General features: G+C 43.1%; 1 protein-coding gene across 1 annotated transcript in view; it reads right to left on the reverse strand.

The window, feature by feature from the left end:
• The window catches only part of FBXW8 (F-box and WD repeat domain containing 8), a 123106-nt gene that overhangs the window by 83207 nt on the left and 21410 nt on the right, over positions 1-18489 (reverse strand). Inside the window, exons 3-4 of the mRNA XM_044244191.1 lie at positions 6353-6517; positions 3527-3615 (exon numbers count right to left, since the gene is read on the reverse strand). Of these exons, the coding sequence (XP_044100126.1) occupies positions 3527-3615; positions 6353-6517 (254 nt within the window). The remainder of the gene's footprint in view (positions 1-3526; positions 3616-6352; positions 6518-18489) is intronic.

An 18489-nucleotide genomic window follows, 5' to 3' on the forward strand; every position in this document is an offset into this window, starting at 1 on the left:
TAGGACTTTTCGTGACAAATCAAAGAAAATAATGAAAAACATGTAATAACACAAAAATTTTTTTACCAGTTTAGTGAGGAATAAAGGCCAAAATAGAAGGTAGGCTAGGCTTATGTAAAACTGTGCATAAAACAATGAGCAAATAACTTGTGTACACAAAAACCATAACAAGAGCATGCTGGGATTTAGGTGGCTTTTTCTCTTCGCTTCTTTCTAACGGTTTTGTAAGAACATGGTTTTACTACCACTTTTTCGTTTTTTTTAACAGAAAAGAATGATATGTGCCACAAAAGAAAACCCAAAATGAAGCTGTCATAGATGAGCTGTCGGAATAGCAAACAAGGGCTCCAGAAGGCAGCCCTACCCGCTGGTTTTCCATGAGGACATTGCAGAAGAACAGTGGAGTGGTGCAGTGCACGCCTGACCCTCCCGGCTAATCAGACCTCCAAGCCCCAGGCAGCCATGTAAAAGGAGGGTTTTAGAACAGTTAACCTCTATGGTTTCTTCCAGGTTCTGGATGACATGATTCTAAGTGGAAAGGACAAAGAAATCAAGGACAGACAAATTAGGGATTTCCTCAGGTTTCCATATAACACTCAGTATCCAGGTCGGAGGGGGTTCAGCATATCAAATTATAATGTTTCCTTCAGACAAAACAATGTACAAGCACCGTGGGGCACTGCATATTACACACTACCTCTAGCTTTAAAAAGAAAAAGATGTTTACAAATTAACAGCAAGAAAATACATGGTTGTGAAATTAATTATTTCAAAGTAAAGCCACAACAGAAAACAAAAATTAATTAAGGCAAAGCTACACTATAAGCTGCAGTCACTTCTCCAGGAGTTAGGAAACAGGCAGATGTTGGGGTGGGGTTAATAGGCCAGGGGGCTGTGGACACCCCTGGGAGGAGACAAGACTGGAGTTGGGCCTTAAAGGAGGAGGACTGGGTTTCTTTTGGGGTGATGAAAATGTTCTGGGATTAGACAGTGGTAGATAGATACACAGCCTAGTGAATATACTAAAAATTACAGACTTCGTCAATTTGAAAGGGTATTTTATGGTATAGGAATTATATCTCAATTAAAAAAGAGAGAGAGATGCGGCCAGAGGCAATCAGAGACTGTGGGAAAAGTCAAGGGTACCGGAGACAAGTAATCAGGAAAAAGTTAAATTGGAAACAAATTTAAAGGGCTTGGAACATAAGGAAAAGGTAACTGGAAGTTACCATCCATGAGATCATTAGGGAAACAAAAGACTCATGGGAAAAAGAACAAAAAACCAAAAGTTCTGACAACAGTATCCACTTCCTCTGCTGGAAGACAAGCCCAGGTAAGAGGCATCGTCCAGGTCCTGCTCAGCTGTTGAGTACTCTGGGCCTTGGGTGCACTGGAGTGCATAAGTGTTTGAACGTTACTCTGGTTTGAGTGAAAAGAAAAGTAAGGCAGACCCAAGACAGGGTCAACTGCGAGGCTCATTAAGTAATAAAAATTACTCTAGGCATCTCCAAACCAGGAACCTTTTACACAAAGGTGTGAAAAGATGGGAAAAAGCAAGGGGTTCTGCAGGCGCCTTTGCTGCCAATTACAGGAAGTAAACCTAACAGGTTTCAATGCAAAGTGGTTACACAGTTTTAGTTCTAGGCACATAAAACTTAAGCCCCTGAACAAATTCTGCCTATGTTCAAAGGGAGAAAAAGGAAATGAAGGAAAAGCAGAGAAACACAGGCTAAGTAGATGGGCGATAGAAGGTGGAGTGACCAGGGTCTCTGCAAGCAGCTCCTTGGAGATGCAGAGCTGCAGAAAGCCGGGTAAATACAACATTGATTGGGAATGAGGTAACCACAAACACCGCTGTCTCAAATGAAAAGGGATTCGAGATCTGACCCAGAAAACAAGCACCGTAACCACCAGATAAAATTTTAATGATAAACACAAGATGCTCTACACACAAGCAAGACTGAAGTACCCGATGCTAGGCCATAAACATAAGGTTCTCTTAGAAAGAGGAGCCGGGAGGAGCCTCTCTGACCCACAGATCACGTTTCATCTTATCGATCCACGAAACTCTGCCATCGCTTTGTGTTGTGCTGGCATAATCTGTAATGTTGAGCAGACCTCAGGGGAACGGGGAGGCAGGAAAAGAAGGGCTGGCATCTGGACTCATGGCCAGCCGGCCTTTGTGAGGGCCACGTCCAGATAAACTCCTACTTGGCTTTGGAGATTAAAGTCTCCTTTATCTCTAATTTCCCTTCGGACTCTCAGTCCAATCTCAACATTCTGTCCTCAAAGGCCTTCTGACACATTGGGAGACCCCTGTAAGCTAGAAGGACAGAAGTCCTTTCCGAGTTACCATGGAGCCTTAGAATCTGTAGGCACAAAGGACCTTATGTAGCATAAGCTCTGAGGCCCACATTTCTGCTATGAGAAGCAAAAGTCTAAAGCCACACTGATACCTGAATGGACAGAATTCCAGAGTTCAGGTCCACTCATCTTTCCAAAAACAGTGGTTCTACAGCACTCCCAAGAAGGCATTCACCTCTACATCATGGCAGCAAAAGAAAAGCTAAGGAAAAGCGTTCTTCCCAGGCGTATCTAGTTTCAAGCAAAGATACTTTTTCTAGGTATGGTAGATCACAAAACAATCTGTTTGGAGTTTTTTTAACTCCAATGGTGCTTCTTAAGCAAAGAGTCTTCTTTAAAGAAAATGACTCACCTACTACAGCAAGCTGTTCAGGCCAAGATTTGTTTTTGGTCCTCCAGACAGGAACCTCTCCTGAGGGGGCTCACTCCAAAGCCAATTCAGACTCGGGGTTTTAAATGTTATGATCTCTACTCAGGGCATTAAATATACAGTGTGGGACTGTAGTTCAAAGACCACTTCTCAATCCAAAGATCAAACTGGTCTTCTCACTGTACATTAAAAAAAACCTTTTTGCATCAGTTAGTAAAATAGGAAGAATTCATGAAAGGGGTTTTTGGGACAGTAGCTACAGGAATTTACAGAAGCTAAAATTAAATTTCTTGGTGATGAAGACCACTGAAAAGCTTATTTCAGGACAAGTAGCAAACAGGTGCTGTGTGGTGGGGAAGGAGTATCACATGTGGTCACGGCCCTTTCTCATAACAACAGCTTCAGAACAAGATAGTAAGAACAGGCTCCGTTTGTGCCAACATGTATTATTCTTGCTTGACTTTTTTATGTCTTCATAAAATACAGACTGTTTGCCTTAATGAAAATCTAACCTAACATTCCACAAGAGTGATTTAAAAGCTAGGAAAGACATATTGAGACAAATGGATTCTAGCTCTACACTCGACACCATTCACTTACCACTACTAACTTCAGACTCCTGAACGCTGGACAACAGAATCGTGGAGATTTTCCATCAAACCCAGGCTATCGTGGGAAGGTACGTGCTCTCAGGGGAAGAGAACGTCACTGGGACTCAGAGGGTGGCCCATGAAAAATGAAAGACCTTAAGATGAAGAGTTAACCATTAAGTGAAAAACTGCGTTCGCTTACCCGGCAATGACAATGCCGTCATGGGAATGCACGTCGCACAAAACCGCGTCAGGAATGTGTTCCAGTTCGCTCACGGCACCTTTGCGATTCTGTGTAAGGAGAAGGGAGATGCAGTTTGTACTGTTCTTGGGATCCCTGGAAGCTGGCACTTCACTTCCAGCTATGTTCGACGGCCATTTCTTAGCACTTGATTGTGCTCAAAGTTGTGGGGCGTTTCAAAGGACAAAGGTGACAACTAATAAGATCAGGTGTTAGCATGTACGGGTTACTGCACACATGAGACGCACTGAAGAGGAGGGTGGGGGCATGGGACATGCAAGTCGCTGCTCCTGGGCTCGAGGGGGTTACAGGGTCCAAAGGCAGTGTGTGAGCACACAGCTACGATGCACAGAAGGTGGGCAGTGGCAAGTATCTGAGGAAATGCATCACGTGTATTTAGTTCAGTTCAGAGGACAGAAGGCATTTAATGATATTTTACCTGTCAGCAGCCCTTATGAACTCTCAGGGGATAAAATGAGCAAGGACATACAAAGATAAAATCAGGATGGGGAAAATAAAGACTGCAAGGTCAGAGGTTCATGGAAACGGTAATTTCTTTTTTTTTTAGATTATTTATTTGAGAGACAGACAGACACAACGCAAGCTGGGGGTAAGGGAGAGCACAATCCCCGCTGATCAGACGTTTAACTGGCTGAGCCACCCAGGCACCCCGGAAACGGTACTTCTGAAGGAAACCCAAAAATCCATTACGAGTGTTGCTCCTGAGAGGACCAGGTGGCAGACGGAGAGACACAGAGACAGATGTATTTTCCACTCTATGCCCCTTTGTGGGTTTGGGATCATTTGTACAAAGCTCATTACACGGGACGGGGGCCATGCTGTACAGAAGGAGTGTTCGTCCCCCTCACCACAACTCGACGCTGGCCTTATGCAGCAGAAAATGGGAGCACCCGAAGGGAAAACAACTTGCTTTAACACTACTTTTCATGTTTTGATAGGGCTTTCTTTCTAGAATCCCAGTAAGAATTCCATCATTACAGTTAGCGCATGGTTCGTCATTCCGCACTTCACTCATGGAGTCCTCACCACTAACAGGACCAGGAAATGGGCTAAGATGCTGCGAAGAGTCTGACTCCAGTTCACTGAATTGGCAATCGTTTATGGAGTGCTCACTAAGCAAACGGCTGTGTGCTTGTCAGAGGAAAAAACGAGACCTTTTGTTCACCTGCATGTAACCTGCCACAGTTATGAAGGGCCAGAGGTTTGCAGGTGGGTCTCTCAACACCTTCCCTGCTGCCACCTCCAGCCGATGAGGAGGAAGTAGCTACCTCCCTCCGTGGCTTTCTCTATCGCCAAAGCAGAAGGAGAAACTCAGCTGTGGTGCTCCTCAGGATCGGGCATCTCTGAATTTATCACTTTGCTCCCAGGAACACAAGTCAGAAGTATCCCTCCTTTCCAGAGGCAAAGGCCCCCGTGAATGCTCAACTCTCCAGCTCTCCTTAAATTCCAGCTCCTGCTGCAGGGCTGGACCTGGCTTGTCTAAGTAGTGCCATCAAACCTTCATGACTGCCTCTCATTGAGGTCTCTCATGCAGGCTCAACCACACAGGCAAGAGCGTTGTCAGCCTCCACAGGAGTTCACGACCTGGTGAGCACACAGCTGTGGGGCCCGGGCGCTTCTTACTTAGTGGTGGGATCTTAAAGCTCTTTGAAAGGATGGCTATGCTAGTTCTCCTGAGAAAGTTAGTTCTCAGCCAGGGGAGATTTTGCCTCCCAGGGGACACACGACACGTCTGAAGACATTTGCGGTTGTCCCGACTGGAGGGAGGTAGAGAATGCTACTGGCATCCACTACACAGAGGTTAGGGAAGCTGCTCAACATCCTGCACAGGACAGTCCTCATCAAATGTCACTGGGGTCGTGTGCTGCAGTCGAGAAACCCTGAATTCAAGAAACACTGCTCTTACTAACTCTGCTAGAAACCGTGTAAGTTTGCCCAGATCGAGAGTATCCGTCACTAATCAGGTTATAAGGTGACCAGGGACAAACAGGCACACAGGCAATCTGTCACCATCAGTAATGAGCAAAAGCTTGTTGATCTCAAAATCTATTAGGATTGACCTTTCCAGGGGCGGGGAGAGTATGTATGGTTCTACTCTTTCCATACAAGGGACTATCCAGCTACTAGGCGGGAAGAAGCAGCACCACTGCACAGTCGTCCTGTCATGGCTCAGAGCAGCTTTAAGTAATGCTGTTCTTGACAGTTATTTCCCACAGAAACATTCCAGTGTGCAAATTCTTAGCCGTGATCTAATATTTCTGTAGAGATTCTGAAGTGATAAATGCTATGGAAGCAAGCCAGTGGGTTATGTGAGGGGAGAGAAGACAGTACTTAGAGACGTTTAAAATCTCCCTCTTAAAGAGTTACGGGAAATAGCATTTTCAGCTTCTCTTTTGTATTCAGGTGGGGGTCCATGTCTTGGTCCATCAGTGTTGGCCGAGACGAAAGGAGGCTGCACTGAGCACTAGTCCGGAGAGCCTAACCATCAGAGGGGAGGTGACCGACACCCTAATCTCACCCCTCCTCTCCCAGAGAAGAGGATGCTCCCAAACCGTGTGGTTGAAAGCGGGGGCAGATACTCTAACGGTGAACAAAATGGGCAACAAATCACCGGCAGCTGACAGGACTCTCAGCACACTCGCCTCTTTGCTTTTGGCAGTTAACCTCAGGCTGTAATTGGAGGGACTCCGGATTTAAGCCAGGGCCTGGATTCCTGTGTCCTTGTAGGCTGCTCTTCTACAGGTAAGGATATTGGCTACTGCCTACCTTCCAGTTGGTTCTTAACATGTGTTCCTTGGCTCTGCACTCCTGGAAGATAAGCTTCCAGCAGGAATAATCAGAGATGCTGCTCTCCGGAAGGTGCCCTTCCTGCTGGCACAGCCTGTACCAGAGCACTTCGTCTTCTGCAATCACCTTCCACGTCTTGCTCACCTAAAACAGAAGTGACACAAATGTCAAATTCTGCAATTAGAGAAGCCCCTTATCATCCAAAAATCAATCAACACCTTTATTATTGCCCTGAGTTTATGGCAGTATAAAATGTCTCATTAACAAAACACTCTGAGGTGAAAAAAAATATAAGCAAATGTTTCCAGTTTTATTTTTCAAGATTTCAAAACTGTTGTTCTACCATTTCATATCACATTTGAGATGACTTGGTTGAATTATTATATAACATGTAAGAAAAAAATACAAATACATAAAAGGCAAAAAATACAATTGCAACATAGCTATACAATCATACACCAGTTTTCAGACCAGAAACTCTTTACTTTTTACCAAAGGCACTTGTGTTTCTTTATACACTTGGAGACTGATGACTTCTGAAATAAAAGGCTGTATGTAACAAAATAAATATCCATAATGCAATATTTCTGGTCATATGAGAAAATTAAATTTATATTTCACACAAAAACTTAGACTTTAAATGTATAGATTTTTTAAAAAAATTTTAACAGAAAACTCAAGCTGTTCACCAGGACTGTAAGATCTGATATACAAAAAATAATGTTGTGTCTGGACAGAATTTCAAATCCCAACAGTATGCAGAGGAAATGGCCATTTCCACTATTAGTATTTTGTCCTCCAAGCCTGACTCTGGGGATGATGGATTTACTTCCGCACAGGACAATGAACAAAGTTGGCTAGAGTGCAAAAGATGGACTCTCCCGGCAATAGGTAAAAATGATCCAGCAGGTCAACATGCTCCTGGATCTGCAGCACATTCTGGGAATGGGGGATTAAGTGCCCAACATTTGCTGCCCATTTAAAGATTAAGACTCATTCCTAATAAAATGAGAGTCGTGACCACTGGTTTACAGTCATCTGCACTCCTTAACACTCCCTTGGGGCCACTTCAAGACACTGAATACAGACAAGAAAAGGGAACATGAGGCAAAGTAGGCGACAGTGCACACAGCATGTGCACAGCAGACTCTCATTACACCAGGGTTCCTCGTTTGATGAAATACTGATAGGTAGTTAACTTTCAGGATGGCAGAGCAAAGATCTCCAAAAATCTGCTCTTACATGCAAGCAATAAGAATATTGCCAAAAATTGTCAAAAAATCAACTTTTTCAGAACTCTGGCAATTAACTGAAGACTTTTCGACATTTTGAGGAGCATTTATTTAAGAAAAATGGCCACATCTTGGTAAGAACAACCTTCATGTTGTTTTAACTTGCACTAATCCCATCCTTCTCCTCCAGGACCACAGGTAACTCCATGGTAGCCTTGAAAACCAATAGCTTTACAACTATGGTAGCTATAAAAACCAGTAGCCTAATAGTCACCAAAAGGGCCAGATGGCTTTATAGGTCCCCACATGTGCTATCCCCAGAGAACTGTCATTATTTGACCTGACAGCTTGCTGGAAAGCTCTGTTCTAGAGGCTTGTCTTTATCTCACTGGACTCAAAGCTTCCTCTGTCTTATCTCCACTGCATTTGTCAAAAACCATAAGGGAGAACTGTTTAACACTGTGGCTGCCTGAGGTAACATTAGCAACTGGGGCTAAGAGGATCTGACCAAAAGCTTAGATGGAAAGCTGGGGAATGGGATGTCCACAAGGGGCTTTGAAAGGTTCCAATGTATTTCTAGCACTCAAGAATGTCATATACATGTGTAGGACTCTGTGTGCAGCCAAGACCTGAGACAGCCCTCATCTCTTATGCTGGCTAACCCTGAAGCTTTCCACAAGCACAAAATGAAAGCTAAAACAGAGTTGTGACCTGTTGACATATTGAAAGCATGCCCCAACATACAGAGAGCGCCTCAGCAAAAACTGGGAGATTTATTGCTTCAACACAGTTAGGGAAATCTCTGTCCAATCACTAGCTAACCGCTAAGCTAAATGAGCAGAGAATTCAGTGGTCACAAATGACAAAAAATACAAACTAGAGAATCAGTCCAGAGAAGTCACTAATAAACAGCAGCAAGAAAGATAACAAAAACTAACCCTCCCAAAGGGAAAGAATCTGATTTCCAGAGTTGCCCATTATTTTAAAAGTCCAGTTTTTAACAAAAAAGGTTGAGACATACAAAGAAACAGTAAAACAGGAACCATATACAGGAAGAAAAAGCAGCCAACAGAAACTATACCTGAAGAAGTCCAGACTCTGGATTTAGTAAACACTAAGAAGTACAAAAAAGACCTAAGACATACAGAAAATGGCAAAATGGTAGATATAAATTCTTATCAGTAATTATATTAAATGTAAATGGACTAAGCACTCCAATCAAAAGACAGAGATTGGAGGTTTAAATAAACATGACCTAAGGATATGCTGTCTACAAGAGACATACTTTTTTTTTTTTTAAGTAAACTCTACACACAACATGGGGCTCAAACTTGTGACCTGAGATCAAGAGTCACATGCTGACTGAGCCAGCCAGGTGTCCCAAGACACACATACTTTTTATTTTTAAAGGTTCATTTACTTTATCTGAGAGACACCTCTAGGGGTTGTTGGGGAGGGGGATGGTGGGCAGAATGTCTTAAGCAGACTCCATGCTGAGCCTGGAGCCCACTGTGAAGCTCATTCTCACAACCCCAACCAAAACCAAGAGTCAGATGCTCAACCAACTGCTCCACCCAGGCACCCCATGAGACATACATACTTTAGATTCCCATGCACAAATAGATTAAAAGGATGGAAAAAATATACACTATGCAAACAATATCTGAAAGAGAGCTGAAGTACATATACTAATGCCACTTAAATTTTAGGGGGAAAAAAAAAAAGGTTACCAGAGACAGAGGATATTTTTATAATGAGGGCCAATCTATCACAAAGACCTAATCATTGTAAACATATATACTTAAAAACAGAGCCCCCAAATACAAGAAGAAAAATGTGACAAAACTGAAGGATGAAATGGACAACTCAACAATACCAGAAGATTCTAATACCCAGTTTGAATAATGGATAGAATAAGTAGAATATCAACAAGGAACTGTAAGAATTAAACAACACACACACACAGAATTAAACAACACTATAAGGGCACCTGGGTGGCTCAGTGGGTTAAAGCCTCTGCTCTCAGCTCAGGTCATGATCCCAGGGTCCTGGGGTCAAGCCCTGCATCAGGCCCCTGCTCCGCAGGGAGCCTGCTTCCCCCTCTCTCTGTCAATCTGCGATCTGTCATATAAATAAATAATAAATTAAATGTCAAATAAATAAATAAAATCTTAAAAAAAAGAATTAAACAACACTATAAACCAACTAGACATAAGAGACAACCGTAGAACATTTTACTCAACAATTTGAGCATTATTCTCAAGTGCAATGGAGCATTCTCCAGGATAGACCATATACTAGGCTATAAAACAAATCTAAGTTCAAAAGAACTAAAAAATTGTACAAAGTATGTTCTTTGATCACAAAGAAGTGAAATCTTTAACTGATAACAGAAGGAAATCTGGGAAATTAAATGTGTGGAAATTAAAGAACATGCTAACAAATGTTAGCATGCCAAACCACCAATGGGTCAAAGAAGTTGCAAAAGAAACTAGAAAATACTCTGCAATGAGTGAAAATGAAAATGTAACATACAAAACCTATAAGGCCCAGTGAAAGCAGTACTTAGAGGGAAGTATATACCTATAAACTCATATTTTTAAAAATCTAAAATCCATAGCCTAGCCTACAACTTCAACTAGAAAAAGAAAACTGAACCCAAAGCAAGCGGAAAGAAAAATTACAACAGAAACGAGTGAAATAAAAAGAGAAAACAGAGCAAATAAAAGCTGGTTATTTGAAAAGATGACCAAAACTAACAAAACTTCAGCTAGATTGACCAAAGAGGGGGACAGGGGTTGGGGGGGGGTCAAATTACTAAAATCAAGGAAAGAGGCCATCACTATATGAACCACAAAAATGAAAAGCATTATAAAGGAATACTATGAACAATTATATGCCAACAAATTAGATAGACTAAATGAAATGGACAAATGCTTTAAAAAAAGAAAAAGGCACACAAAGTACTGAAGTTAACTTATGAAGAAACAGAAAAACTGAACAGCTCTGTAACAAGTAAAGAGGTTACATTATTTTTTTTCCAATTTATTTATTTTCAGAAAAACAGTATTCATTATTTTTTCACCACACCCAGTGCTCCATGCAAGCCGTGCCCTCTATAATACCCACCACCTGGTACCCCAACCTCCCACCCCCCCACCACTTCAAACCCCTCAAATTGTTTTTCAGAGTCCATAGTCTCTCATGGTTCACCTCCCCTTCGAATTTACCCAAAAGCACATACCCTCCCCAATGTCCATAACCCTACCCCCCCTTCTCCCAACCCCCCCTCCCCCCAGCAACCCACAGTTTGTTTCGTGAGATTAAGAGTCACTTATGGTTTGTCTCCCTCCCTATCCCATCTTGTTTCATGGAAGAGGTTATATTATTAATAAGAAAAAAAACAAAACTCTTCACAAAGAAAAGCCCAGGCCTAGATGATATCACTGATGAATTCTAGATGTTTAAAAAGAATTTTTAAAATGGTTAAAGCTAAATTAAAAGAAATTTTAAAAGAATTCTACCAAATGTTTAAAAAGATTAATGAATAACCAGTAATTCACAAACTCTTCTAAAAAATATAAGAGGGAGGGGCGCTTGGGTGGCTCAGTGGGTTAAAGCCTCTGCCTTCTGCTCAGGTCATGATCCCAGGGTCCTGGGATCGAGCCCCGCCTCAGGCTCTCTGCTCAGCAGGGAGCCTGCTTCCTCCCCTCCCTCTCTGCCTGCCTCTCTGCCCATTTGTGATCTCCGTCTGTCAAATACATAAATAAAATCTTAAAAATATATATATATATAAGAGGGAACATATCTCAATTCATTCTACGAAGCCAGTACTTCTGATACCCAAACCAGACAAAGACTGCACAAGAAAACTACAAACCAATATCCCTGATGAATATACACAAAACTGAATCCAGCAACGTACGAAAAGGGTTATACTTTATGACCACATCAATTTGTCTCAAATACAGGGTCAGTTGAACATACAAACATCAAGGTGATATCTTGGTGCTAGCTTCTCAAAGATGAACAAGCAACATAAAATTAAAAAAGAGTTCTTTATATTCAAAATAAATCTGTACTGTACAAAAGAGTTCAAAGTGGAGTGCCTTTATATAATGTCCCCTGGAGACCTAAAGTGATATGGATACATATCTGATCAAGATTTTAGGAACATGCTTCAAAATCACCTGCATTTTCCAAGAAGCAGGATGGTATAATAGAAAACCAGTTACAGGGAGCCTGGGTGGCTTAGTTGGTTAAGTGTCTGCCTTTGGCTCAGGTCTTGATCCCAGGGATCCCCTATGATCATCCCCCATAATCCCTGGGATCAAGCCGTGCATCGGGCTCCCTGCTCAATAGGTAGCCTGCTTCTCATTCTCTACCACCTGTGCTCTCTACTCAGCAAGGAGTCTGCTTCTCCCTCTGCCCCAGCTCCTGCTTTCTCTTTCTCTCACTCTCTATTGTGCACACTCTAATAAATAAAATATTTTAAAAAATAAAATAAAAATTAAATTTAAAAAAACCAGTTACACTTGTGAAAAAAACAAAACCCCAGACCTCAGATTCTATTGTCCGGTCTTTCACTAGTTAGCTGTGGTATAATGACAAAGTCACTAAGCTTCTCTGTACCGCTTTCACGGGCCTCTTTCCTCCTCACTGGTGGGGAGGAATCAGACATCCTGAAATGTCCATCACAACACCAAAGTCTGACTTTTGGAATGTGGTTTTCTCACCCTTAAAAAGTGAATCATCATACCCCACCACCAGCGAAGCAGCTGTGCATCTCAAAGAGCTCAAGAAAAGGACCCTGCAAACAATTGTTTACCCATAGGTCGCACAGTACTACAGATCACACTGACAACACTCTAGAAGGCACAAATTCATTATAAAATCATGCTGCTTCAGTGGCACCTGAGTGGCTCAGTCCGTTAGACACCCGACTCTTGATTTCGGCTCAGGATATGGTCTCAGGGTTGTGAGACTGCACCCTGCATCGGGCTCCCTGCTCCATGGGGAGTCTGCTTGGATTCTGTCTGCCACTCCCTCCCTCCCCAAGTAGCTCACAAGTGTTGCTGCTCCAATTACTTTGAGGAGTCCATTAGCTTCCTTATGTTTTTAAAAATAATTTCTATTAAATCTAGAATGGGTTTCCACTGCTCCATGGCAGCAGAAAGAGGTTAGCTGTGGAGAAGTAAAAATTAGAATCCAAGAATTCAGATAGTTTCAGTGTCAAAATTTCTGATTTTCCATCTCATGCAAAGTATACTAAGAACAATTATTATTACAATACCTTACTCAACCAAAAGTATGTCAAAGCAATACTAACTCACAGAACATTCTAATGGCAGATGAAAATTCTGGCTTCCTGTGGGCATGCACGCTCCAGGTGCAACAAGCCATCACATCAGCAGAGTCATCTTCCCTGTAGGCATGGACACTGTGCATGGCAGCCCCAGCATCAGAAGTTAGGGCAGGTAGCATAATGAAGTGCAAGGGTTCCATCACTTTGCTGAACCAAAGTGCCACCCTGTCATGCTGAAGGTGTCACTCAGGCTCAAGTCTTCAATGGTTTAGAAACTGACGAAGTAAGAGGGGTCCTGGAAATCAACCAGGAGCAGTTCCCATCACAGAAGGGCGACTCCTAGCAGCCCTGGTTGGTAAGTGGCTTCTGCAGAGAGCTGAGCTGACCTTCCAAATCAGTCTGATCCACTGCAAAGCCATCTGGCTGTTAGAAAGGGCTTCCTCCCTTTGGTTAGTAAAGGGATTCCACCCATGGCCCTAATTTTGCCTTTCTCAAGAAATCTCTATTCCTTCCTCCACCTGACAGCTTCTCAAGAAGGTGTCTTCTCAAGAAGACACTGTCCTAATTCCCCTAAGTCATTTCTCAGGCCTAAATATCACCCATTTCCCTCAACTAACGGTCCTGGGACTAGACTAGTTTCCCTACCCCTTACCTCTGAACGTACCTTAATACTTGTGCACATACAGTGTCCCTCTTCAAATGCGGTACCCAGCACAAAACAACACTGCATTTGCAGGCTTCAAGTGCCATAAACAGAAAAATTTATCAGACGCTAATTTGCTGCTCCAATTGTAAATACCCCATCGTGGCAACTAAATTAACAACCCACCTTCTACAGTTTATGAAATACTTAAGGCAAACAAACAAAAATACTATAAACATGCATGGACTTGTCACCCATTTAATAAGATATTACTAATAAGTTTGAACCCTGGTGCATCTCTAGGTCTGTACCCTCTCCCCTGCCATTGGGGTAACCTGAATTTGGTGTCCATCATTCTTCAGAGTTGTTTTGTTTGTTTGTTTGTTTGTTTTGGTGGGGGAGAGGAGAAAGGGAGAGGGAGGGATTGAGAGAGAGAGAGAGAGAAAATAGGGAAGGGGGAGAGAGAGAATCTTAAGCAGATTCCACACTTAGCATGGAGCTCCACACAGGGCTCAATCTCACAACCATGAGATCATGACCTGAGCTGAAAAACTGACTGAGCCACCCAGGTGCCCCCATTCTTTAGTTTTTGTTGTTGTTATTTTGCTTTTTAAGATTTTATTTATTTCTTTGATAGAGATCACAAGTAGGCAGAGAGGCAGGCAGAGAGAGGAGGAAGCAGGCTCCCTGCTGAGCAGAGAGCCTGAGGCGAGGCTCGATCCCAGGACCCTGGGACCATGACCTGAGCCAAAGGCAGAGGCTTTAACCCACTGAGCCACCCAGGCGCCCCTCTAGTTTTTTTTTTTTTTTTTTTAAACACAAACTGCAGTTAAAGTCCGTCCCCACTTCTTTCTTCTATTCTATTAGTTTTTTAATCTAATTTTAAGTCCCATTTTAAACCCCGGCTCTCTGCACCCACCCCCACATTTTAGAGCATCTTTAAACCCCAGTTCTGTCATCTGTTGCATTAACTGCTTCTCCAATGGATAAGTCATCTGCAAAATATGGTCTGTGGGCCTTTACTTCTTAATTATTTAAAAAAAAAGTTGACCAGGATGGGGCTGAGCCCATGGCAAACCACTAGAGCCCTCCCTGCACACACACCCTTCGGCTGACATGGATCCATTAAGCAGCCCACCCAGGGCATGGCCACAGCATCAGTTACAAACCCACTTAACCACACTGTCATCCCACACTTCTCCATCTGAGGTCAAAGGGCATCAAGGAAACAAACCCTCATCTGATCACAAGTGGTCAGGCAAGAAAGAATGGGATAATGACTCAGGAACACTGGGGCTCTGGTTTGGACTAGACAGAACACCACCATTTGATTTTTGGCATGTTTGGGCCACAGCTGAGCCTGCCCTGACATGAGTGGTATCTGTCCATCTGCCCATGCCAGAGCGAGTCTGAGAACTAGGCAGTCATCAAGCGCAGACAGGACCGGACCCACATCAGCTGTGACGGAGCCAGGCACAACTCAAACAGTTCCAGAGCACAGCACTTCCCTACTAGTCCTCCGGAAGTGAAGGTTAAAGTATCAGAGAAGGGTGAACACACAGAGACCCTAAAGGGTCCTCAAGGGCAGAAAGTGCTCACCAAACCCAGGGCAGCTCACTCTGATCTTGGGATGCCAGGAGCCTTTTTGGTAAACATCATGAAATGTAAAATTTTGTAAATACTATGAAATGTTAACTGGATGAAAGACTCAGAGTAGCTAAGAGATCATTTAACTGGTAGGCATTATTGCACAGACCAGCACTTCCCAAAGCATGCTCAGTAGACTAACAACTCCTCAGGGGGCTAATAAGTCACCTTAAAAATAGGATTCCATGGTCAGATGAATTTGGGGAACACTGGTTTAAAAAAAAACCAAGCAGAGTTATTTCGCTGAAGAACTTCTGAGAGCTTTTATAGATGGCCAGGTGTTGCTGATCTCTCAGAAGGATGGGAGACACTGCATTCCCCAAACTTATTTGGCTCCTGAACTTTTCCTAAAAAACGGTCTCAAAAGCCTTCGTGCCCTGCAGACGCCACCTGAAAGAACATCTGCGTGGCCTATCGGTGAGCGGGTGAAGAGCTGGACACGAAGACCAGCAATTCTCCTCTGCCAGCCAGATACCTTGTGCGTGATCTCCTTCTCCCCCAGGGCAGGGAAGCCACAGACTGGATCCCAAGCCCCACCCCAAGTACAGGACAGTATCTTTAATGCGGGAGTCTAGAACTAGCTCCAGACTGCTTTTTATGAGATGGAGCCACTCAATCAGCAGCAGCATTTTAAGAAAATCCAAATCTAGCGCTCAGTGACTACAACTAGAAGATCCTAATTAAATTAAACATTCTGGATGAGTTTTCAGGAGATGTACTAAACCATACAGTCCTCAGCCACTTAAAACGGAGGCACTTTTCCATGGGACTTTTAAGAAGTCCCAGATAGATTAGACCTTGAGAACACTGGAAGCAGAAAACAGATTTTTCTATTAGCTTCAAAGAAAACGCCAAGTCACTTTAAATAACATGATCTGAAATTTGTATAACAGGGTTACGGGATGAAAAACGGAGAACAAAAAGTTGATGTTTCGGTGCATCATTCCCACTGCTAACCCCTAGATCACAAGGATTATTCTGTGGAAAGCAATATTCAGGATAAAGTTTAAAACCCTGGATAACAAACAATCATCTCTTTGAGGGATTCAGAAAAGCTAGAGGTGAGAATTACTTCCAAAAAGGTATCAGGACTGTACCTACAATTAGATATTAAACGCAAAAATGTGCCAACAATTTCTTTGGCAAACTGTAAAGGGAGGGTCCTTTGCTCTCTCCTTCTTTTAAAGGGGCACAAAAGTGACAGGCTTTAAGAATGTCTTATAATCCTGGGAGAAAAAAACAAAAACAAGAAACAAGACCTAGATAAATTTTCACAATTTTAAAAGCATCTCACTGAAAGGAAAGATAATAGTTTTGATTTCTTATATTAAATCTAGCAAGTTTATAAGCTTGAATTTTCCAAAGGCTTAATGGTCTTTCTTTAATACACAAGGATTGGAATGGCCCTACCCAGTAAGAGCCCCACTGAGTGAGCCTCAGCTGTGAGAATTTGCTAATAAAAGTGTCTCCAGCATTTTGCTTTATAGCACCACTGTGAATTTCAGCATTAAAAAAAGGGGGGGGGGGAGCCCTTGGCTCCAAAACTAGCTTTATTAACTCTGCCTGGATTAGGGTTACCAGTGAGGCCCACAACAGAGGGAAACACTCATTGTTCTGGTTACATGTTCACAAATCAAGTCTATTTTGTGAGGACATACCATGTACAGACAGTTCCACATACACTCATTAGCTCGATTTCCTTATTGCCTTTCTCCCCATTCACTCTCGAGCCTGCTCACTTTTGCCCCAACCGTGCCATGGATTCTGGTTAAGGTCACCAGTGATTTCCAAGTTGCTAAACCTGGTGGTCATTTCTCAGTCCTATTTGACTAAAGGTGACACTTAATACCGCTGATCACTTTTTCCTCCTCGAAAAGGTTATCCCTTGGTTCCAGGGGACCATGTGTTCTGGGTTTCTTCCCACAACACAGGGAACGCCTTCTCCAACTCCTCATCTTGGCCTCTAACCATAATGTGACAGAGCTCAAATCCTAAGCCCCCTCCATCTACACTCACTTCCCTAATGACCTCATCCAATTTCCTGGCTTTAAATTAAACCAATGATGTGGGGCGCCTGGGTGGCTCAGTTAAGTGTCTAGCTCTTGATTTCAGCTCAGGTCATGATCTCAGGGTCGTGAGATAAAGCCCCACATCAGGATCTGTGCTCAGCAAGGTGTCTATTGTGAGATCCTCTCTCCCTCTCCCTCTCCCCTCAGAAATAAATCTATAAAAATATATACATACCAACGATGTGCTGCTAGCTCCCAAATTTCTCTAGCCTCACATCCCACTACTGATCTCCCCCCCCAAACTTTCTCATCTGTCTTCCCTTGTCAGTAACAACAATTTCATTGGCCCAGTTGTTCAAGCCCAATACCCTGGAGTCCCAGTTGATTCCTCTTTCTCTCCCTATACCCAGCCCCACGAGCAGTCCTGACTCGATTCAATGCACTCCAAGCCATCATCTTCTCGTCTGGGTTAGTTCAGTAGCTTTCTCACTGGTCTCCCTGGTGCATCCTTGTTCCCCTTCGCTCTAGTCTCCACATAGCAGCCAAAATGATCCCTCTCAAAAGGTAAATCAGACCTTGTCACTTCTCAGCCCAAAATACTTGAATGGCTTCCGACCTCTTTTAGAATAAAAGTTCAGGTTCTTTTAATGGATTTAAGTGCCTTTTCCCATTTTAACTATTTCTTCTTCCTTTTCTCCCCATCTGTTCTTCATACCCTCACCTCTATTGGTTTCTCATCGATGCTCTAACAAATTACCACAAATTTAGTGGCTAAGAACAATCTAAGTGTATTTTTTTATGGTTCTGGAGACCAGAAGTCTAAAAACCAAAGTACAGGTGGCAGGGCTGCATTCCTTCTGGAGGCTTCAGGGGAAAACCTGTTTCTGTCTCCTTTCTAGCCTCTGGAGGCCACATTACATTCCTTGACTTTGTGGCCCCTTCCTTCATTTTCAAAGCCAGCAACACAGCATCTTAGCTTTGACCTCCAGCCTCCCTCTCATTAAGGAGCTTTGTAATTACATGGAGACACTTGGATCATCCATGATAACCACCCCATCTCAAGGTCCTTAACTTTCTCACATCTGCAAAGGCCCATTACCATAAGAGGTAACATCTGCACAGGTTCTGAGGACTAGGGCATGAACCTCTTGGGTAAGAGGCATTATTCCACCTACCACATCCTAGGCACTCTGACCTTCCTGCTATTTCTCAAGCATAACAGGTGCGCTCCACCTCTAAGCCTCTCAGTTTCCTACTCGCCTCTGCCAAAGACCTGTGTA

Source organism: Neovison vison, chromosome 3 (genome assembly GCF_020171115.1).
Source record: "Neovison vison isolate M4711 chromosome 3, ASM_NN_V1, whole genome shotgun sequence".
Classification (NCBI taxonomy): Eukaryota; Metazoa; Chordata; class Mammalia; order Carnivora; family Mustelidae; genus Neogale; species Neogale vison.